This window comes from Mesoplodon mirus (assembly GCF_964341445.2).
Source record: "Mesoplodon mirus genome assembly, chromosome: 2".
In the NCBI taxonomy this organism is placed as follows: Eukaryota; Metazoa; Chordata; class Mammalia; order Artiodactyla; family Ziphiidae; genus Mesoplodon; species Mesoplodon mirus.
The window spans coordinates 144,060,372-144,084,206 of NC_138977.1; the positions used below are offsets into that span (position 1 = coordinate 144,060,372).

Consider the following 23,835-nt stretch of genomic DNA (forward strand, 5'->3'; position numbering starts at 1 on the left):
CACCTGAACTCTGGCCTGCAGTTTGCGTGCATGTGAGTATTTGGTCTGGCAGGGACACTTTCACTCTGTCCCTGCTGAGTATGTATGGTACATGTGTATACATCTCAGTCTACAGTGTAGGCATTTTTATCTCTTAGCCAGACGACTGTGCGGCCAATAGCACCTCATCATTATGTCAAGTCTTTTTACAGACATAACCACAGACAGTCCGAGTCTTAAATTCAGATACTCTGTTGAGTAACAACAGCTAGACAGTCCAGTCTGGACTAACTCAGAAACCTGGGATATAGAGGAATGAAATAGCAAAGGTTAATGGGACAGGAGGTCTTTGCTGTGAAGTGGTAGGGTTCTTTCAAATCACACTTAACAAATGTAATAATGAAAGATTGGTATTTGAGAATTAATCAACATTGCATTAAATACACTGGAACCAGCCTATGCCATTACAAAGTTTAAGAAGAGGTATGGTAGAAATTAAAAAGAAGAAAGTTTAAAATCTTTTAGTTGCCAAAAAATATAGTGAAAAGAAGAGGCAGTTGTTGTTGATGCAGTGAAGCAAACAACATGAATACCCCATTTATCAGAGGAAGAAATTAAACTAATAAATATATATATTATATATATATTACATATATATTATCTATGAAATTTATTTTTAAGTGTTAAAACTAAAATCTAGACACCTAAAATTAAGTATACATACTACTTGTTTCTAGGCAAGATTTTTTTTTGTGTGAACATAAAGAAGGAAATGATTTGTTTTTGTTTTTCAAAATTGGAGATATACTTTATGATGTGTTTTAGATTTAATTTTTAATGATTGGTATTAAAATAGGTAATAAACTGCAAAGTGCCATCAATGTAATGCATATAACAGAAAACACTAGAATTAGCCACATTTTTTTATTTATCAGTGACAGTTGGGTTTTCTATGGAAATTTCTATTTAGAGAAAACTGCTCTATCCAGTTCATGAACAGATTCTCATAAAAGGTTCAGCCACTACTAGGCAATAAAAAGTAAAATATGAAGTTCCACATTCCATCATTGAACTGATAAAATATTCAAAAGAAGGTGTACAATTTCTCTTACAATTTATGTATCTTTCAATTAATGTAAGCTGCACAACCAAGTTACACTGTATTCAGCTAAGTATGTTAAATTCAAGATTTTGAGGAAACTGGCTCACAAAGCCTTAGGAGAAATGTTACCTTAGAACCTAATCTGATCATCCTTAACTGTGTCTTAGTCCTCTTTGGAAATCTCACATGATTCAAAAAAGACAGGTTGGGGAAAGGAGAAAGGACGACTGCTTACTGGGTTGTAGGCCACTGTCTGTGGTGCTTCATTGCGTCAAGAAGGAACAGAGGGGCCTCCCTGGTGGCGCAGTGGTTGGGAGTCCGCCTGCCGATGCAGGGGATACGGGTTCGTGCCCCGGTCTGGGAGGATCCCATATGCCGCGGAGCGGCTGGGCCCGTGAGCCATGGCCGCTGGGCCTGCGCGTCCGGAGCCTGTGCTCCGCAGCGGGAGAGGCCACAACAGTGAGAGGCCCGCGTACCGCAAAAAGAAAAAAAAAAAAAAGAAGGAACAGAGTCCAGTGGAAGAGGAGTTCTGAGCTTGAGTATGGCCTTTCCTTTCACTTGGAACTCTGTTTAACAGGAGTCTAGAAAGTAATTAAATGTATCATTATCATGACTGATTTATGTCAAAACTATACACACTTTTTATTACAGGGTCATCCTTCAGTATCCGTGGGAGATTGGTTCCAGGACTCCTATATATACTGAAATCTGTGGGTGCTCAAATCCCTTATGTATAAAATGGTGTAGTATAGTCAGCTCTGTGTATCCTCAGATGCAGAACCCATCGATGCAGGATACGGAGGGCCTACTGTACTTAATTAAATGGATCATCAATTGACTAATGTGTCTGTGATTTCTTAAGTTGGTATTTAATGAACATTTTTATTAAATTCACCTCAGTGCCCAGAGATTAAAGCAGCATTTCCTAGTTTCTTTTCCTGTGGTTAATTAAGTCCTTTGAGATATGGTTGTGTACACTTTATGGTGGTTTACACATCTGTCTGTTCTATTAGTTTTTCAGACAGGAGACAGGAACAAAAAGGCACATGGTCATTCTTGCTGAGAATTTACCCTACTTTTCTTCAAGCAATAGCATGTAAAGCCAGCTAGGCTTTTCAGAGTTTTCCCTATGTGGCTTAATTCTGTGCCCATTTCTAGACTTTGGAATGTAGTGTGCTTATATGTAGCTTTTATTTTTCTACTCTTTCAGATTTAAAATGCTTATTATCAAGCATTTATATGCTTGTATTAAACTTCTATAAATATATTCTGCTTTGTTTCAATTCAGTAGGACCAATGTCATGTTGTACATAAGGGAGATTCATAATAATCCCTTGAAATACTTTGCACCTTGCTGTTGGGTAACACATATGTTAATATTCTGTTGACATCATCTAAAACCCATAGGAAACCCCATTATATTTTTACCTCTAGAAAGTCAATCAGTAAGTGAAAACGAAACAAATAAAAACAGATTATCCATGCTTATGAAAGGAGATTTCAAACTGTGCGACTTTGGCCCATTATAAAAATTTGTAGAATTTTTGCATCAGCATTATTTCATTTGATTCCAACAGTTCCCCCCAAAATAGTAGTATTATACCCATTCTGCAGATGAAAAAAGCTGAGCTCAAGTTTATAAAGCCTAGAAGTGGTAGAGCAGACCTTTCTGACCCAGTTAGTCGGACATGCCATTTTGGTATCCAGGTTCTCCCAGAGAGAGAGGGATGCTGAGCCCAATTTTTCTCTAGAAGACTCAGAGGAATACATGTACATTTTAAAGCAGTGACGAATATATACTTCAAATAATATTTCTTTTTGTTCACCATGCTGTACATTATATCCGTAAGACTTATTTCATAACTGGAAGTTCATACCTTTTGACCACCTTTACCCATTTAGTCATTAAATACATTTTTTTTTTTTTTTTTTTTTTTTTTTTTTTTTTTTGCTGTACGCGGGCCTCTCACTGCTGTGGCCTCTCCCGTTGCGGAGCACAGGCTCCGGACACACAGGCTCCGCGGCCATGGCTCGCGGGCCCAGCCGCTCCGCGGCATGTGGGATCTTCCGGGATCGGGGCACGAACCCGTGTCCCCTGCATCGGCAGGCGGACTCTCAACCACTGCGCCACCAGGGAAGCCCTAAATACATTTTTAATAAATGAAATTGCAGAGATGTTTACAACTGACCTATTGCCAAAATTAGTGAAATATGTAACTGTGAGACTTACAGGAGAAATCACAGGCAAAAGTTATTTGGGATTGAGTACACTTGATTTGGGGGTTCAGTAGTCAGGAGTATGCTTCTATAAAAGAATATAAGTAGCCTGTTTTAATGTGTGTAAATACTTGAAAATTAAAAAGATGTCTAAGAAGATACATTTTTCATTTATTTTGGTGAATGTTAAGAAAAGTGATATAAATAATACTTACAGATTCTGCAACTTCTGACATCAAACATGCACACCTACTTACAGCCACGCCTGTTCTCTCTCCTTTCTCCCACATAGAGAAGGCTCCCTCCTCTTTCCTAAGAGCAGGTCTTCCACCCGTGTATCTCCTCCTGGTGAACACTTACACTGTAGGTTATCCCTTTTCTCCATTTGATATTTACCCGCTCACACTCAACAGGATTCTTTTCGTTGGTTTTAAACATCAGGTTTCTCTTTCTATTCAAAGTCTTTCCATCTTGATTCCATATTCCCTTCCAGCAGGGACCCTTTCTCCTTCCCTGAATTGTTCATATGCCGGGTCTCCGTTTTTCTCACCACCAGTGCCCTCAGCCCACACTGACCAGGCTTCTTCCTCCCTCAGCCTTCCAGTGGTTCTCTCTCAGGTCACCACTGCTCTCCAGGTCACTAAGCCACTCAAGGCTTTTTGCTAGATCTTTGCAGCAGCATTAGGTGTTGCTGACAAGTGCCTCCATCCTGAAACATCTCTTCCTTTGGCTTCTCCAAATCCACCTAGCATTCTAGCCAGCCTTTTTCTTTTTCTTTTTTTGCACCTTATACTTTTTGCCAGCTATTAAATGTCTGAGTCCCTTCCATTGCTTCGCACATGCATTTTCCCTTTGCTGGGTTCTTCCTATTTGTGTCCTTCGAATCCAAGCTAAGTTATCACATTACCAGGAAGCTGTCCCTTAACCCTGGAGGAGGTGAGCTTTCTCCGCTACATGCTCCAGTAGCACCGTGTCCCTCTCTGCTCTCACACTTATCAAGTCATTTTCCATTTCTATGGTGGTTGATTCATGGCGGACTCCACTCCCAGTCTGTAAGCTCTTTGAGGGTAGGCACTGTATCTGTTTTATTTCACTACATTATACTTAGTCCTTGCATAGTTCTTGGTACGTAAAGTGCTCAGAAAATTCTTTTTTCAAATGAATTACTTATCTCTGTCAGAAGTTTCATTTTAGTTAAAATAAAAACTCATATCTAGGTTAATATGTTTTCTTTCACCAGAAGGTATTTCAAATGTGCTTTAGTTTTTCATATAGATTCTATTGTAACAGTATAACAAACATCTTAAATTTTAAGTTTGATTTTATTAGCTAGGGTTCTCCAGGGAAACAATGAATAGGATGTATGTGTGTGTATGTGTGTATATATATAAAGAGATTCCTTATAAGGAACTGGCTTACGTGATTGTGGAGGCTGACAAGTCCCAAGAGCTGCAGGATGAGTCAGCAAGCTGGAGACCAGGGGAAGCTGATGGCTGTAGTTCCAGTCTAAGTCTGAAGGTCTGAGAACGAGGATAATCAGTGGTGTAGTTCAAGTCTGAAGACCCTTAGGCTTGAGACACAGGAAGAGCCGATGTTTCAGCTTGAGTCCAAAGTCGGGAAAAAGCCAATGTCCCACTTTGAAGGCAGTCAGGCAGAAGGAAATTGCTCTTACTCCCTGACAGATCAGCCTTTATTCTGTTCAAGCCTTCAACTGATTAGATGAGGCCCACCCACACTGTGCAGGGCAGTCTGCTTTACTTAGTCTACTGATTCACATGTTAAGGTCATCCAACAACACTCACACTGACACACCCAGAATAAGGTTTGACCACATATCTGGAAACGCTGTGGTCCAGCCAAGTTGACACATGAACTATACCATCACATTGATCAAATAAAAAAATATCTTACAGTTTTCTACTTTCAATCTTTTTTCTGTCACATCAGCCTGTTGTGGTTGCCTTGTAATTTTCCTCAAATGATGTAATTCACAGGGCATGTTTAATCTATGCCTAACTTTTCAGTACTTCCATGTGTTGAAGCTGCTTTTTCTGTCTGGTTTTCTGCAACTTTCCTGTAATGCCCAGTGTTCTAGCTAGGTTTGTTCTTTTCATAGCGCAAATATACCCTCTGTGGTGCTGTGAGTTTGCTGATGTTGTTTTCCCTCCTTTAATAAACCCATTTTCTCAAGATCTTATCTTGTCCAAAACCCATCCAGCTTGTGAATTTCAAACACTGTTGTGAAATTACCTCCCCAAATTCTACAGCTGCTACTCTCTGTACAACTGTCTTGACCCTTTTTGCGCTTTATTGTAATTTAACCATTCTGTTCTGCTTCCACTGAGAACATTTAAAGTGCTTCAGGACAGGAACAAATATGGGTATTCTTGTGAATGTGAGTATTCTGCAGTACTGTGCGCATTATGTGCTATAATAAATGTGTTGAATGAATATTCAGTTTCTTTAACAGGTTTCTGAATTAACTCTAGGTATGTTGAGTGGGGTATGCTTGGCCTGACTCTGGTCTTTCTAGGGAGCACATCTGCTTGTCTAATTTGTTCCCTTATTTCCCGTTGGTTGAAGTATTCGCACGTGTTGGCTAACTTTTGAATTCTTAAGAATTTGTTAGGGCTGGGAAATGGATTCTAGAACCCTTTTTGTAGTGAGTTTCACTTGCCTGAATGACATTCTTGCTTTTACTGTCTTATTAATTCAAAAGGAAATTGCATTTGTTTCCCTCTTACTTAGTTCAATTCAGCAGATCCTTTGTTGACACCCTTCCGTGAGCAAGGTGTGGCATCAGTATTGAGATTCATACAAAGAGGAATATACTAGAGTGCCTGCCCTCAGGGACCTGGGAGTCTTTGGGGAAGAGAGGAGACAGGAGAAGGGAGTGTGCTTAGCTAACGCTTATGCAGTTTAGAATGATGACTGTTTGGTGAATAATAATTTATATATAATACAGGTAAATAGTCCCTTCCCCGTGCACTTTACAGCCCAGTTGGGGATACAGCTAAATAAATAGAGATCAAGGGTAAATACTTTGAGAGGGCCAGCTAGATGGTTAGGGAGGAACGTTTGGGGGACCTATAGCTCCGGCTTGCTTATATAATAATTTGGGTGAGACCCTGTTTTCTGATGTGATATGGACCAGTACTTGGTCAATTAATAGAAAAAGAATTATCATAGAATTGATATTTCAACCATTGTATTTTAACTTGTTTTAGAAATATACGTTTATTTGCCAGGTTTTTGATCTGTGACCAAATTCTTTTTGATTCTGTGTTTAGGTTCTCTCACTAGAGTTTGCTACCATATTTTTTTTCATAACCACTCTGTATAGTATCCAGTTTTACTAAAAGACACAAAGGTAAGGCTGTAAAAAAAACTGTCAAATTACACAAAGCAAAGCAATTATAAAAGATGGGAGGAAATCATAAAAATAGAAGGATTCTACACTCAGGTAGCTTTGCAAGTCTTTCCAAAACCTTCAGTTGATCTTCTTAGAAACTATTGAATTTTTTCTGACTCATATATTTTTGCTTTATGTAGTGTTTAGCTAAGTTACATAATTACAGTAACTTGTACTAGTGGCATAAACCGGTGTGGGAACAAATACAACTGACCCTTGGGACTCAAGCAAGCAAGTCAAGTGATGAGGACAGGAGTGTGCAGGCAAACCAGGGAGCAGGCTGCTGACTGAGAGGATGTGGCCTTGGGCATCATTCGGCAGATTTTAGGATATGCAGAGTGTCAGGTAAATCTGGGAATCAGTTAATTGAAGGTCAGTTAAAAGCATTTCCAATATAAAATAGAGCAAAAAAGGGAATGAAATGTTGCCATTTGCAGCAACATGGGTGGACTTGGATGGCATTATGCTAAGTGAAATAAGTCAGACAGAGAAAGACAAATACTGCATGTTATCACTTATATGTGGAATTGAAAAAAAAATACAACAAACTAGTGAATATAACAAAAAAGAAGCAGACTCAACAGATAAACCACAAACCTAGTGGTTACCAGTGGGGAGAGAAGGGGAGGGGTGGGGGAGTAGGAAGTATAAACTATTGGGTGTAAGATCGGCTCCAGGATGTATTGTACAACATGGGGAATGCAGCCAATATTTTATAATAACTGTAAATGGAAAGTAACCTTTAAACATAGTGTATAAAAAATAGAGCAACTGTACTGTAGGAACACAATATGCCTTCTAATCCCTTGTATATAAAATAGCTACCCTATTCTCCATAGCATTATCTTATTCTAGAATTTTTTGGCCTGTCAATATTGATAACTTACCTTTAAATAAAGTAGCTGAGGTATAGTAGTTTTTTTTTTTTTCTGTGAAGAGCCAGTTTCTTAGGATCACATCACTTCTTTTCTATATAGCAAATTTTTCGTTTAATTCTTCTCATCTTTTCTCTTGACTTTTTTTCTCTATGATGTCAGATTTGTTTCTTATGATGCTTCAAACATTACTATCTTTGCTTGAACTCCTCAAAGAAAGATACGTATATGTGTTAGTGATTTGTAATTGATACTCTTTGCTTATAGATTTGATTTTTTGTTTCATATAGTATCCCGTTCCTAGGAATCATATTAAATTTTTTTCTTGCTATGTGGCTAATTATGAGTTGTGATTAGAAAAGAGACAATTTTATTTGCATTTGTCTTCGTTTTTCTTATAGGAACTTTAATGCACTTTAAACATGAAATTAGCTTATCCTGCACTATTCACTATTTTAAATACTATTTACCTTGATTGCGAGATGTTTTCTTCTTACTCTCAAAATAATTTTTAAAAATGTTATTTTGCTTAAATTATTGTAGCAGTCAACTTTTGCCAAGAAGACTGCTCGAACAAACAACCCTAAACTCTTAGTGGTTTATAGCAATGAAGATTTATTTCTTGTGCACACAAATATGGGCTGCTGGAAGCTGCGATTCTATCCACAGCTCCACTCCACTTGGTGTCTGAAGGAACAGCCCTTATCAGGGACATGCATTTTCCTGACAGAGGGGAAAGAGCAGTGACCCAAACTGAAGGCTTTCCCTTGGACATGGTTCACTTTGCTTCTAATCACATTTCATGGGTCAGTGCAAGTCACCTGGTCAAACCTGATACAGCATGCCCCCCACCTGCAGCACTCTGAGCCACATGGCTGCTTAGCACCGTCCTCCTCCTGGGAGGGGAGTGGTGAATAAATTGGAATGCTATGATCTGTCATAATTATGTCTCATTTTAAGGATTTTTGGTTTTATTGTTAGTTCAAAATTAATAGATACAGTCAGTTAATTTTGCTGCGGAAATGATTTTTTTTCCTGATTTTTTTAGTTTTGTGTATGGAGCTCTATAGAAATGATGTTGAGACTGATACAGGATTTTAGTAAGGAAAGGTTAAGTGACAGGATATTAAATATGGAATTTTTACTATTTCATTATATTTTCTTTTCTCCACCTTCGTCACTTGTCTCCTACTTCTATTGATTATTGAGTAGAAGTCCAAACTTCCCCCGCCCCACACTGGTATAGATTGTTTGAATTTGTAAGACCAAGAGTTGTTTTGAAGATACTTCCTTTTGTGCTGATTACCCATTAGTCGTCTTAGCTAGATAATCTGGATTTTCGCAGCTTACTACCTTTTCAGTACAGTGAATTGGGCCTTTGCCAATTTAAAAATCGTGGTTTTTCTTACATAGTCCACATGTGGACAGCAGTCTGCCAACAAATAAACAAATACCAAGTTAAGTTACAGACAGATGCAGCTGAAATACCAGTCACCCATGGCCTCTTCTGGAGTTATGTTTATTTGCACACAGTGAGGATTAGTATTTCTTTGCAAAACAAGAGACAGTTACTTTTGCTGTTTAGAAATAGCAGAACTGAACCTCAAATGCATGAGTTCAGGATATCTATTCTAGTGAGGCGTGGTACTTCAGAAGGGACAATGGGCAAATTGTCAGAGAAAGTTGAGGTTTATACATAATGTCGGATGTCGAAGGGAGATAGGAAATTTAGTTACATCTCCTAGATATCCAGGAGTAAATGTTTTGAGATAGTGGTAGAATCAGAAAGGATTAGACTAGAAGGCATGTTTAGTTTATTTGGTCCTAACTGTGGTCACGGTACAGAAGCAGTCACATTGACAAAATCTTACCAAGTGATGGCTTACATTATCTGATGTAATTTCCAAGGAGGGGCCCTCTAACCTCACAAGGTTGTATATTCCAGCTTTTCCTTGACAGCCCAGTTAAATGGGTCTCTCCATTCCATTCCTTCCCGTAGAGTGAGGCCCGAGAGGAAAAGCCGTGATCACATCAGCACGTAGGCGTACTTTTCCCTTCATATTCATTAACTCGGTTCTCATGAAGATGAGTTTATTTCACTTGTGCTTGAATCCAGCTCTGGTAGGAATGAGAGAATGAAGTTCACCTCAGTCATTTTCCAGAGGTGATAGGAGACTTGTCTAAGGGGAAAGAGCCCAAGAGTGGGAAAGCCAAAGCTGTCTTTTGACGGGGTATTATTTTTTTCTGCTTTATGGTTGAGGAAATTGAGGCCCACAGGGATAAGGGAGATGCCTGCATAGCCGTAGAGTGGCAGAATAGTATCGGTTCCTAGATCCCACTATCCTCGTCCTCCTCCCTAGGCCTGGATTCTTGCTCTGGAGCAGGGGCTGGGATTCCTTTGCCCACAGACTGATTCCTGTGGTGGAACTTCCCGGTCGGTGTGCTAAGGTACCCTGGTAAGCGAAGAATAGGTTCCTAGTGTGGTATGAGATATTGATGATAGTATTTTTTTTTTTTTTGCTGTACGTGGGCCTCTCACTGTTGTGGCCTCTCCCGTTGCGGAGCACAGGCTCCAGACACGCAGGCTCAGCGGCCATGGCTCACGGGCCCAGCCACTCCGCGGCATGTGGGATCCTCCCGGACCGGGACACGAACCCACGCCCCCCGCATCGGCAGGCGGACCCCCAACCACCGTGCCACCAGGGAAGCCCTGGTGATAGTATTTTTATTTACACTAAGTTAACGCATTCAAAATTCATGACAGTTGAATATGTCTGTTCATATGGCTATTCTTCTATACTTTCTGAATTCAGAAATGATTCTTTTAGTGCATACGAACTTTGGTGGAGCCCCCGCCTCAAGAGAATGCTCTGTAGTGGCCGTACCACATGGCACTACCTCTGACTTTCCTGTTGAATCATCCCAGTCAGATTATTGCTTTTTCTGGATTTGTTTGTCTTCATTACATAAGTTTGTTTAGGAAACTCTGACACTCAGAATTCTCAGAGATGTTTTTGTGTGTGTAAATTTGCGTGTAAATCTGAATTCCATAATATGTGATGTTATCACAGTGATGACTAATAAAATCCAAGCCACCACTATTTTTTTCAGCTTTCTTAAGAAACATTAGAATTCTATGCTTTTGTTATTAGAATGCATTGGCTGTCCAGAGGAAGAGCTTTGCAAGTAGTTTATTACCTAAAATAAATTTTTTTCCATTGGGGATTTTGAATGGCTCTTACTTTGCAGATGTGTTGAAGAATAGAAATTAGCTTTAGGGAATTCCCTGGTGGTCCAGTGGTTGGGACTGTGTGCTTTCACTGCCGAGGGCCTGGGTTCGATCCCTGGTCTGGGAACTAGGATCCCACAGGCTGAGCTGTACGGCCACAAAAGAAAAAAAAAGAAAGAAAGAAAGAATAGTAATTAGCTTTAAAACGGCTGAATTGACTAATACTCTTAGGCCCCTGAGTGAAGGACCACATGAAAATACATTTATACATACAGAGAAGATACATTTTTTTAAAAAAATAGGATTTACTCTTTTTTTTTTCTTAATTTATTTAGGGCTGTGTTGGGTCTTCGTTTCTGTGTGAGGGCTTTCTCTAGTTGTGGCAAGAGGGGGCCACTCTTCATCGCGGTGCGCGGGCCTCTCACGGTCGCGGCCTCTCTCGCTGCGGAGCACAGGCTCCAGACGCGCAGGCTCAGTAGTTGTGGCTCACGGGCCCAGTTGCTCCTCAGCATGTGGGATCCCCCCAGACCAGGACTCGAACGCGTGTCCCCTGCACTGGCAGGCGGATTCCCAACCACTGCGCCACCAGGGAAGCCCCAGAAGATACATATTTAAAGCAAAAATGTGTAGTTGGTGTTTTAGTTTGAATCCTTAGGAAGAATTATTATTAAATAGAGTAACATCTGTGAACTCTTGAAGGAAAACTTCATCACCTTGTTCTCCTCTTTGACCCTTCTCCTCCTCCCACATTCCATATACAGTCTGTCAGGAAATGCTGTCAGCTTCTCTTCACATCACACTCAGAATCTGATTACTTCTCACCATCGCCACTGTTTCCCTGCCATAATCCTCCCATGTCACCACTGTCTGTGACCTGGACTACTGTAATAGCCTCCCACCAAAAGTAAATGAAGGCAAATATCAGTGAACTTTTTACTAGTAAGTGCTTTTCTTCTGTAGACACAAGCATATTAGTGTTCTCTTTTACTATGCATATTTGTAACATATTGAGCAACTATTATGAGTATAGCTTATGCTATGGGGATACATGGCAATTCTTGTTCACTTCCTTGAGGAAACCATCTTTGGGGAAACAAGAGGAACACATGAATGTCATTGATCACATGAATTAAATGATGAAAACCACAGAAATAAATTACAGGTAAGTGTCCAATTGAAGAACTCCTGGAACGTACATGAATTTAGTCGATTAGAAAAGGTTTCATGGAAGGTGAACGTGAGCTGTGTCTCAGATGCTGCTGAGGAGTCGTAGCCGGGAGGCCAGGTGGCATCTTTGCAGTTGCACTAAGGAGGAATGAGTTCAGTGTTTTCTGAGAGGTAGTGTACCAGTTTGACTGAAGAACAGAAGGCAGGTTAACTTGAAGGAGAGTTGGGGATGAGAGAATGAAGTGTGGGTTTAGATTACCAGTTGGTAAGCCATTGGAGCCATATTTGGGACAGGACTGGTACCACATGCTGAGAATCCTGAGCTGTTGAATACTGTGGGAGGGGGCAGTAAATATTATTGGGTTTTTTTTTGGCTGCACCGTGTGCCCTGTGGGATCTTAGTTCCCCGACCAGGGATTGAACCCGTGCCCCCTGCAGTGGAAGCACGGAGTTTTAACCACTGGATGCTAGAGAAGTCCCAGGAAATCTGTTTTTTTTTTTAAATTTTATTTATTTGTTTGTTTGTTTTGGCTGCGTTGGGTCTTTGTTGATACACACAGGCTTTCTCTAGTTGCGGTGAGTGGGGACCACTCTTCGTTGCGGGCTTCTCATTGTGGTGGCCTCTCCCACCATGGAGCACAGACTCTAGGCGCCACAGGCTTCAGTAGTTGTGGCGCACGGGCTCAGTTGCTCCGCGGCATGTGTGATTCTCCCAGACCAGGGCTCGAACCCGTGTCCCCTTCACTGGCAGGCAGATTCCCAAACACTGCGCCACCAGGGAAGTCCCAGGAAATCTTAAGGAGAGCTTAGAGTGTGCTTTGGAGAGCATGATGGGTGTAGCTAGAGTGACTCACTGTCCTGGCTTGCCCAGGACTCTCTCAGCACTGAAAACCGCATGTCATGGAAACCCCTCAGGGAAAGCAGATGGTTGGTCACTTAAGGTATAGTATAGATCAGACAAGCAATTGGTACCTGAGGTCCAAACCAGAGTAAAACATTAGCACATTAGCAAGTGAACAGAGCATGACAATCAGAAATCCAGAGCATTTCAGAGCTCTGGTAGGCAGGCAGTGGAGTTGAATTATATTTTGGCTAACAGCAGTTCAGCCAAATGAAATTTAGCATTGTCATAGCAACTTAGCTTATGTGACAGTCTAATTGAAACAAATTTTGAAAAATAAATATTTTAATCACTGACTTTCAAGTTTTATTTAATAGTAATACTAATAATGATAGCAGTACTTATCATTAATGAATACTTAACTTGTGCCAGGCACCTTGCTATATTTTATAAATATTCTCACCTTTAATCCTCACAACCAGCCTGTGAGATAGGCAGCATTATTTTCTCCATTTTATAGGTGAGGAAACGGGTGGTTTGAGAGATTAAACTGTTTGCTCAGTTCCACAGCTAATTAATCATAGAAGGAGACTTGAACCATGGCCATCCCAAAGCTCTTAGTTACTTTTTAGTACCAATTCCTGGTGTCACGGAACCTGGTTTGTTTATTATTTATTTTTTCCATTTACTACAAAAATAATACTTGTTAACTCTAGAAAAATTGAAACCCGTGGGCTAGTAGGAGACTATGCAAAATACAGTTTCCTCTGTTTAAAAACAAAGTCTGTTGACACCTTTGTTCATATCTTTTTCTTTGGGGGACACATTGATATATGTTTTTTTCTATAAAAATGACATTTGATAAATCTTTTAAAGCCAATTGTTAGGCATTTATTCTTTTTCAACTTATTTTGTTGGATGTTTAGGCTGTTGTAACTTTTTGATACTACAAACAGCTTACAGTAGACATAATTAGCTGAAGACAATATACAAATAAAATAAAGCAAAATGAAACAAGACTGGAAAACACAAAAAATTCATAATGATGGACAGTAATGCAGGAGATGCATAACAGTTGTAAAATCACTCTCTGTTGTATCTGGATCACCAATACAGTGAAAACCAGTGACTAAGGAATATTTGCTTTTGAACACACCATGATGTTGAACAGCTTTCTTTCAATTAAAGTTGAATTTTCAGCGAAGTCACCTAGAGCCCGTGACAAGAACCGTAAGCAGGACCCCAGCCCCCAAGCAAAGTCCCAGGAAGGCGCTTAATCCCTAAAATGTAAATGCAAGGAGTGATTCTGCTAGGAGGAACTGTGTTCAGGGGAATAAGCCACAAACCCAATGACCAGAAGCCATAGCTGAAATAAAGAGAAGTAAATGTAAGGATCAGAATATTAAAACAGTTATCAAAGCTGGAGGTCATGGCCAGCCTAATGACAACTGGGAGTTGATGCTCAGTCCCATAGTGTTGGGTCAACGCTGTTTAAATCCTTCTTGCCAAAGGGCTGGAGATTGGGCCTGGGATGAACCTACAGGTGGGGAAAATCACCTCAGAGAGTTTGAGAATGCTCCAGGGATTAGAAATCTGGTAGGTTCTGACAATCAGAGGTTTTGAAGAAGGAGAATAATATAATGAAAGGTTGTTGAGTGAGTAAATCAGTAAGGAAGCAATTTAACAGGATACTTCTTACAATAATTTTATTGTGGCAAATGAAAAGGAAGAGGCTCTTGGTCTGGGTAGTGGTAGGAATTATATGTAGAGAGATATCTAGATATCTCCATTTAGTAAATAGATTGGAGCAATACCTGTCATGACATTCCTCTTATCACATGTTTGGCATACAGATAGAACATGTACTTGATCCTTGGAGCTTGTAATGCAGCCATTACTTTTATTAAATTGAAGTTTTAACTGGTATGTTAAAATTTTCTTTTATTACAGAACCCCTAAATAGGCATGTTGTGTCTTATGATTGCCGTTTAAGTTAATGCTATCATGTTTTACAATTAAAAATTATTATCTTCTCTTGGTGCTATGAAGGTCATTCATTATAAAATGAATGACTAATATGCTGGAAAGACATTTCAGTTAACTTTCTTGGATATTGATCAGGTAACCACTGAGATTTATGATTATTTTCTGAAATCTTCATTAGGTGAGCCCTTTGTTGCTTTGGTGACTCTTTTAGCAAGTAGTTTCCAAAAACCTGGAAAGTGCCGCTTCTGAGTTAATTGAAAAAGAAATCTTTCTTTTTTTTTTTTTTTTTTTTTTTGCCATATGCGGGCCTCTCACTGTTGTGGCCTCTCCCGTTGCGGAGCACAGGCTCTGGACGCACAGGCTCAGAGGCCATGGCTCACGGGCCTAGCTGCTCCGTGGCATGTGGGATCTTCCCGGACCGGGGCACGAACCCGTGTCCCCTGCATCGGCAGGCAGACTCTCAACCACTGTGCCACCAGGGAAGCCCAGAAATCTTTCTTTTGCTGAGTGTCCACATTAGTTTTTGTTTGTTTTTTTTGCATTAAAAGTAACAGTTATATAGAAGTTAACTGTGTTTTTAATTAGAAATAACTTTCTGTGTTTCTGGAGGTATGAAATTCATGAACTTCCAAGAATGCTGTAAAATATTACAGGAACTTCATTTAATTAACTGCAGCTAATGGTTAAATGTGCTTCATTGCTTTGAACTTCTGAATCAGTCCTCCCTTACACAGTATTTGATAAATGTGATCATAATTGCTGTCTCATCCATGGAATTTTCTAATATTTATTGTTTTTAAAATTGCATTTTAAAATTGCAAAGTAATCTTTGTTGTAAGAAGAAACTAAAACAGTATTCAATATAGACTCCTACTTCTCCCAGCCTCAAAATCATAACTTTATAACAGTTTGATGCATATTTTCCAGTTTTTCATGGGGTTCTGCTTGTGTATACATACATATATATACATGCATACATTCATTACAGATTTCTCCTCCTCCTCCTCTGTCTCTCCCTCCCTCACCTAGGTGCTATGATATTGCCAAAGGAGAGGAGGCTTTGTTCTGTGTTCTTTGCTTTATTGGATTTCACTCCTGGGTGGAGCATTTTGTCCTTCTTCTTTCCCTCACTTGCCCACCGCAGTTCAGGTTATGCTTTGCTTCTCTTTATCCTCAGCAGCCAAGCTAGGAGCCCTCCCAGAACAAATCCTCAACTGTGTAAAAGACATCAATTCAGGGTGTTTCTCCTGGGGGCTGCCGGCTAAGCAGCCCCAATTCTGGCTTCCCTGGTAATTGGCCCCAGGCCCAGGGGGGCTTTTTGTATCATTGGTTCCAAGTATGAAGTTTCTCTGGGGTTTCCTTGGGTTATTCTTTGCTGCATTCCTCTTCTCAGTCTGTTATGGGTTGAGATTTCTTCTGTGTTAGCAACCCTGGCTAATTTCTTCTTCTAGAATTTTCTAAAAAATGGTGGTATGTTAAGGGTGGAACTTGCTTTCTTCTTTCTTCTGTCATTTTAGTGGGATTTAGGTACACGTGATGACCCAGTCAATGTTTTGAACCTCCCAGGTACCTAGTCTTTTTTCTATCCCCAGCCCAGCTTTTTGGAAATTCTTTCAGGGTTCATTTGCAATTCCTCTGGTTTGTGTTATAACTTGAAAGTTTTCTTCTTCTTTCAGTTTTGCATTTTATATTAATCATAATTAAATCATTGATATCTCATTGCTCTCTGGGTTCAGAAATGACACCATTACTTAACAGATTTATTTTCTACTTCATTTATGGACCTCCACTAGGTGTTACTGCATAAAGCCAATTAATGATGCAAAATTTAACTTTCAGAAATTTAAATAATTATCCTTATTTCATTTGATAGGTATAAATGTCACTATCTTTAATATATATTTGTAGTTTATTTGCCAGGTGACTAAATATTGTCAGTTTCCTTTTTCAGTGTTCAGATCAAGTAGATATATAAAAAACGGAGTAGTGGGCTTCCCTGGTGGGGCAGTGATTGAGAGTCCGCCTGCCGATGCAGGGGACATGGGTTCATACCCCGGTCCGGGAAGATCCCACATGCCGCGCTGAGCGTCTGGACCCGTGAGCCATGGCCGCTGAGGCTGTGCATCCGGAGCCTGTGCTCCGCAACGGGAGAGGCCACAACAGTGAGAGGCCCGCGTACCGCAAAACAAACAAACAAACAAACAAAAAAAACGGAGTACTAACTTTTCATGAGCACATGATACTCAGTGTGTCTTAAAAATGATTTCTTAGTTACTATCAGAAACGAATGGTTTAGCTTTTTTTTATTATTGAGATATATTGGTCATATAACAGCATATATTTTAAATTTTGTCTCAGGAAGGAGAAAACATTTTCTATTTGGCAATTGAAGATATAGAAACAGATACAGAGCTTCTGATTGGCTACCTGGACAGTGACATGGAGGCCGATGAAGAAGAACAGCAAATTATGACAATGATCAAAGAAGAGGAAGGTAAAAATTCTAAAGGACAATCAACAACTGGCAGAAAAGGTATTACCTCTAATTGATGGTCCGAGAGAATGAAAATTGTGGGAGAAATAAAGTTTGAACTGTGCTTGATTATAATTGCAATATAATAGGGTGTTCTCAAAATAAAGTTAGTTTTTGTCAGAACTCTTGGAGGATATTTAGTTGTGTGCCTCTCTTCCAGCAGGAAGGGAATGATGGGTTGGGGTGGGTGATGGATGTGCCCTGTAGGACTGCCAAGGTCAGCGGCAGCTCCCAGCTTTCACTGCTCTCACTGGTGGGTAGCTAGTAATGAGAATTTTTGTACCCTAGCCCCGAGTCTGCCATTCATCCATGTTATAATCAGGCAGGTCACTAACTCTGAGACTTTACTTTCTCATCTGCACATGGGGAAAGGTGAGTGCAGAGGTCCTGCTGGGCCCTGTGGGATTATTCCTGGGCCTCACTCTTAAGATCCTTTGAGAATCTGGAGCATCTGGAAATCTTTCTTTGTTCTGATCATAGAGGCCTACAGCATTGCTGGGTTATTCTAGTAGGGTAACCAAAAATATGTGATGACCATAGGTAGACTTGCTTAAATCAGCCCTGCAATCTAGGAGATAGATGTCACTTGTTTGTCATCTGCCAGGGAATAATCAGTTGTTATTAGGGCTTGTTTCTGTTATGTTGTGTTTTACTCCTGATGGGGTTTGAGGGAAATTTGAATGCTGTTAAGGGTGTTCACATTTTGTAAAAGGTTGATACTTACTATAGAGAATTTTTCCATTTTGCTTAACAAAGCCACTTCAGAAGTGACACTGGTTTCTTTAGTCACTGTGGTATTAATGTCTTTTATATGAATTTTCTATTCTAACTGTATCATTGTTGAAAAAGTATGAGTATTTCCCAGTATTGCCAGATTATGCTTTTGTTTCTTTATTTTAGTTGGAGTATTTAAAAGGAAGATGAGGACAGGCTATCTGTTTTGTCTTTCCAAATATGCATTATGCTGTTTGGAATGTCAGATTTGGGGTGATGGGAATTGTTTCTGTACTATTCTGTGTTTTCTTTATTTTTGTATTTATTTTCAACGTTGCCCCCAGGGTACGGTATTACTGTGTCCACTATTTTACCTTAAAAATAAGTCTCCTACTTATTACCACCCTGATTTTTCTTTATTTAGTTAACAAAATATCAATTTCTATTACTTTTGTAAGAAGAATCAACAGAAACTTACACAGATTCTTATAGGAATCGTGTGCTTATACTGTTGATATTTTTATTTTAGAATTCAGTTTTGTTTATAAAAGCAAAATATAAAACCCAAAAAACAAATTAAAAAAACCCCCAAAACAAAAGCAAAACCAGCCAAACAGTGATCAAAAGAAACAAAGAATCCACTGAAATGTCAAACAATGGAGAGTTTGGTTAAATAAGTAAATTATGGTACCTTAAGTTTAAAAAATATTTGACTTGAGAAAATATTAAATGGAAAAAAGAGCGTTACATGAAATTGCATAAAAAGTGTGATCATAAAGTTTCTTAGACTGCGCATAAAATATGAATTCCCAAAAGACAACTCAGGCATGGAAATAGATTACAGCAGTTGTCTCTTCATGGTGGGGTTATTGGTGATTTCTATTCTCTTCATATTTTCTGCATGTTATCTAAATCTAACCTTGGAACTTCCCTGGCGGTCCAGTAGTTAAGACTTCTCCTTCCAGTGCAGGGGGTGCGGGTTCGATCCCTGGTTGGGGAGCTAAGATCCCATCTGCTTTGCAGCCAAAAAACTAAAACGTAAAACAGAAGCAATATGGTAACAAATTCAATAAAGACTTTAAAAATGGTCCACATCAAAAAAAATCTTTAAAAAAAATTAATCTTATTTGATAATCAGAAAAAATATGTAATTTAAGTAGCACACTTTGAAAAATCTGGGTAGAGCCATGACAGTCCATATAGGACTGACAGCCAGAGAGACAGTGGAGCCTCACTCCACCTACTGTAATGAGTGCTGTTTTTATGACCTTGGCCTTTTTTCACATATATGTGAGATTCCCCTTGGTAATTCAACATAGTTCCCCTTGGTTGGGTTTTTCTCTTCTTGCAGCTAGAAGTGAACTCAAGATGACCCGTTTCAGGGAAGACTTTGGCGTTGCAATTCAACATTTGTTATAACTCTTTGATGTGAAAAGTTAATGTTACAGGGTAAATTAAAAATTGATTTTGATTTTGTATTAATTTGGTGAAACACAAGTTAAATGATTTAAAAAATAATGTATTGTTCTAGTAACACTTCCTATTATTTTTCATGGGCAACCTATTCATACTCATAGAGATAGTAAAAATTTATTAATCTGGTACCATTAAGCACAATTAATTTTGATTTTAAAATGAGGGCAAAACTGAGCAGTTCTTGGCTCTTCATTTTTGTCTAACAAATCTCCTTGCTTGTAAATATGCAGATCGCTTTGGCTGTAAAGAGGACTATGCCTGTCCCCAGTGTGAATCGAGTTTTACCAGTGAGGAAATTCTTGCTGAGCATCTTCAGACATTGCACCAGAAACCCACAGAGGAGAAAGAATTTAAGTGCAAGAGCTGTGGGAAGAAATTCCCAGTTAAACAGGCTTTGCAAAGACAGTGCGTACATTCAAGAGTATATCTAAAATTATAAGCTGACATGTTGTTTAACTGTTTCATTCAGTTTGTCTTATAGTTTCTAACCTGTGTGCGTGTGTGATGGTGTGTGTATAGAAATTAAGCATTCTCTATTGTCACTGTCATAAACTTTTCGTACTATAGTACGTTGGTTTTTGAAACATTCTGACTATGAAGTTTAACAAGTAAACATTGTTTATGCTAATCAATCTTTGTCCATTTAATAACTTGCCATTAAATATTAAGCTCATTGGTGTACTAATTTGAAATCTGATATGCATAATTTAGCTAGTGCTTTGAGGTGGCAGATCAAGTTTCAGAGGTCTGCATTCGCTATTCCCTCTGAAATCTGTAAAAAAAAAAAAAAAAAAGAAAAAAGAAAAGAAATAGTTTAAGAAATGGAGAGAGTTCAGAGTATGAAGAATACAGGGCCATTTTGGGAAGCACTGTTTATTTCCTAGCAATGTTGGAGAAATAATTTAAAGATGAATATGTACAAGATATGATGATGAAATGAATTAAATGGTCCCAATCATTGCTCTGCACCCTTTATTATTTTAAATATATTAACAGCATATTAAGTTATCCTTTTACTTAAGTATTTTACAGTATCATGAATTATTAAAAATGAGAAAGTGGATACATATATTTACAAACTTATTTTTAACAGAATGTCACCTTGCATATGAGCAAGAAATCTTTAACATAGGCTTAATGTTTCATTTTTTAATTCATTAAAGTAAAATTCTGAAACATCCTGTATTTCATATTAAGACAGTTTTCATATATGCATCCACTTTTGCTTATGAAATTTGAGATGAAAAATTTCTGTTCAAAACTTAAACTTAAAACTTGGAAATTCTCTTATACACTCTTTAAAAAACCAAGCAAGGGCTATATAGTTTTTAATGAATAGATTTTAAAACTGCATTCTAGTCAGCTTTTATTCAATTTAGTATTATATATTCTACACCAAACATACTTTTTGCTGAGCTGAGTCTTACAGTTAAACTGTAGGTGCTACTTAAAAGTTTAAAGGGCAAAAGGCAGAATGAAAAGAGAGATCATGAATGTGACTTTATTCAAAGTAGAGATATTTTCATAAGTTTTTGTCTTAGACTTCCAGTTTTTGTTTTTTTTCTGTTTCCCCTCAGTGTTCTTCAGTGCTCAGCAAAAAGCAGTCTGAAGGATTCTTCACGAAGTTTTCAGTGCTCTGTTTGCAATTCTTCCTTCAGTTCAGCATCAAGGTTTTGTATCTGAGTTATCAGATGGCTGTTATATAATTGCGGGTCATTATTGGCATGCATGCGCTTTCATGCTTCTTAGTGATTTAGTATCATGGCTACAGAATTTCAGTGCTTTCCTTCCTACCTGCCTAGGTAACACTTGTAATGACCCTGAAACTCTACTGGGGAGCATGCATTACAAAAGCCAGCCTGGATGTTAGAAGTTTGTAGGTGTCTTCATTTCTTCTCCCTGTTTCCCATTCCTGGTTTTCTTGTAGTTTTGAGCAGCACCAGGAGACTTGCCGGGGAGATGCCAGGTTTGTGTGTAAGGCTGACAGCTGTGGAAAGAGACTGAAGAGCAAGGATGCCCTGAGAAGACACCAGGAAAACATCCACGCCGGTGAGAACTCATCAGAGGGTTGTTTTTAAAGGGGCTTCCTCTCCCCAGGCCACAGCGATCTGTTTTTAATTCTCACTCTTGAGGAGAGAGCTTGCTTTTCCATTGTATTTCACACAGATGTAGAGCTCTGGAAATGGAATTTTTTTCTTTCACTGAGCGCTATTTCTTTTTGATTTCAGCAATATTCGTCATTTCTCCTATCTTGAATTAATCATAACTGGAAACCTAATTTAGAATCTAGTTGTGCTTGGTAGCCAGATGCATTAAGAATTAATGTTTTAAATAATAATATTTTAGCATGTGAAATTTCTCTTTTAGTAGATATATTTTAAAACTGTTAAGTGATACCCTTCTGCCTTAATATTTTTACAGTAAAATTCCATTTTTAAAAATCCTTATATTTCTTCTATATTGGAGAAAATTACTGGCTACATTTTGACATGCTAATTGAATATATTTGGATTTATAAAGTAGCTACTATTTGAATTCCTTCTAATGGCTAGCTAAACAGTAAGACAAATAGAAAATTTGTCGCTTAGATTTCATCTGCTTAGCACATGGTAAATGTATTTTGACTTTAGGGATTGAATCTGTTGCACTAAATCGAACAGATGACTATTGTCAGAATTAATGTTTTATTTCTTCAGTGTCTTTTCCTTAAAGGAGGCTGAGGTTCATGGCACTCCTCTTATCCTTCTGTACTTACATTTTCCTCACGTGTTTGCTTTTGCTGTTGGCTTCTGGGTGGAAATGTCTTTCTGCATATGAGGAAAGTGTTATTTCTTTTCTCCTATCCTATTTATTCTCACATTCAGGAGAAAAGAATAACCGGTACTCAGTTTCTGTTTCCTATATTTGTTCATTGTCCAAAAAGTGTCTCTTTTAATGCTAGTTACAACTTCGCACCACCAGTTTGGGCTGCACACTCAGTACAAGCCATATTTGAAAGCTCAGGGTAGCAGAAGGTATGGGCTTATGAAATGTGGCTTCAGAATGGTGCACATCACTTGGACTTCACAGTGTTCTGATTTCTTTCTTTCCTTTTGAAGGATATAGAGAAGATGACATTTTTCTGAATTCTTTATACTTGGGCCTTTCCTATCTTTGCAAAAGGCAATCACAACTTTTTGATAGACCTGTCTCTTCCTAGTTTTTGTTTTTTTAAAGCTGTTATGTTTAAAATGCTGTTCTTAATTTTCTCCATCTTGTCTGCAATGTATTATAACAAATCTTTCATGTCATTTTTAAAGTTAACTTTGCTGAACTAAGTAAAAAACCAGATGCACACTGAAACTCTGGAAACTTGCATTCTTGTTATTGGGCATGTGGTCTTCAGACTGTGCTAGAAGCATAATTTCTTTGAGGCTTCTTGTAGTTGGTCTTGGATATTAAAGTATTACTGATTCTGAAAACTTATGGTGATTTTGTAGGAAATAATTTATAAAAGGAAGTTTTTTATTTTTCTGTGTTGTAGATCACATAAAATATGAAACTTACTGTATTTCAGCCAGAGATCACCATGCATACTTTTTGCTGGAATTGATACTCAATTCATAGCCCCTCTCTTGCTTCTTCCCTCATGTCTGTGAGCTACACAGACATTTGGGGAAAGAATATTCCATATTCAGAATAGCGAAAAAAGCAGTGTTCATACACGTGGTCGTAGAACGCTTTACTGTAGAAAGACAAAGGTATTCAAGGAAAGAGAAGATCTTGCAGCTTTTACCACTGACAATGACAAATGTTCCTTGTTAGATGATATGAATTGAAGATGCTGAGAAGAGAGAAGCTGAATTTTTAAATATGGATCACATTTTTCCATAGAAACTGTAGCATATGGTGGGTAGGTTCTCAGACTGGCTCCTAGAAGCACACTTAACCCACATAGTGCTGAAACGCGCAGTACTTAAGTGACTACGTATTCAGTACAGTTGTATTAATTTTCAGTGCATCTCCTACCTTTGTAAGTAATGTGTCCCTGACTGTTTTTGAAAGCTGAATCAGAAAGTCAAATGTCAGACTTAATCTGAATATAGTAAAACTAAAATGGTATAAAGTCTAGCTGTGGCTTTGTAGATGCTCTTGTCCTTGAACCTGGGGAAGCTTGTAGGGTGACCTTCCAGTTACTCAAGAGGAAACAGTGAAGTGTCTAACTTCCTTAATTCACCTTAACCATCTTTCTCTTTTGATTTCGATTCTGTGGATGCTGACATAGAGATTTTGTATTTATGGAAAATAACATTTATCTACATTCT

At 38.6% G+C, this 23,835-nt stretch overlaps 1 protein-coding gene across 3 annotated transcripts in view; it reads left to right on the forward strand.

Annotated features, from left to right (window-relative positions):
- PRDM5 (PR/SET domain 5) overlaps nucleotides 1-23,835 on the forward strand; it is a 221,318-nt gene that overhangs the window by 90,395 nt on the left and 107,088 nt on the right. For all 3 annotated transcript variants that reach the window (XM_082609872.1, XM_082609873.1, XM_082609874.1), the window contains 4 exons: nucleotides 17,167-17,341; nucleotides 19,762-19,936; nucleotides 21,109-21,201; nucleotides 21,459-21,580. In XM_082609872.1, the coding sequence (XP_082465998.1) occupies nucleotides 17,167-17,341; nucleotides 19,762-19,936; nucleotides 21,109-21,201; nucleotides 21,459-21,580 (565 nt within the window). The remainder of the gene's footprint in view (nucleotides 1-17,166; nucleotides 17,342-19,761; nucleotides 19,937-21,108; nucleotides 21,202-21,458; nucleotides 21,581-23,835) is intronic.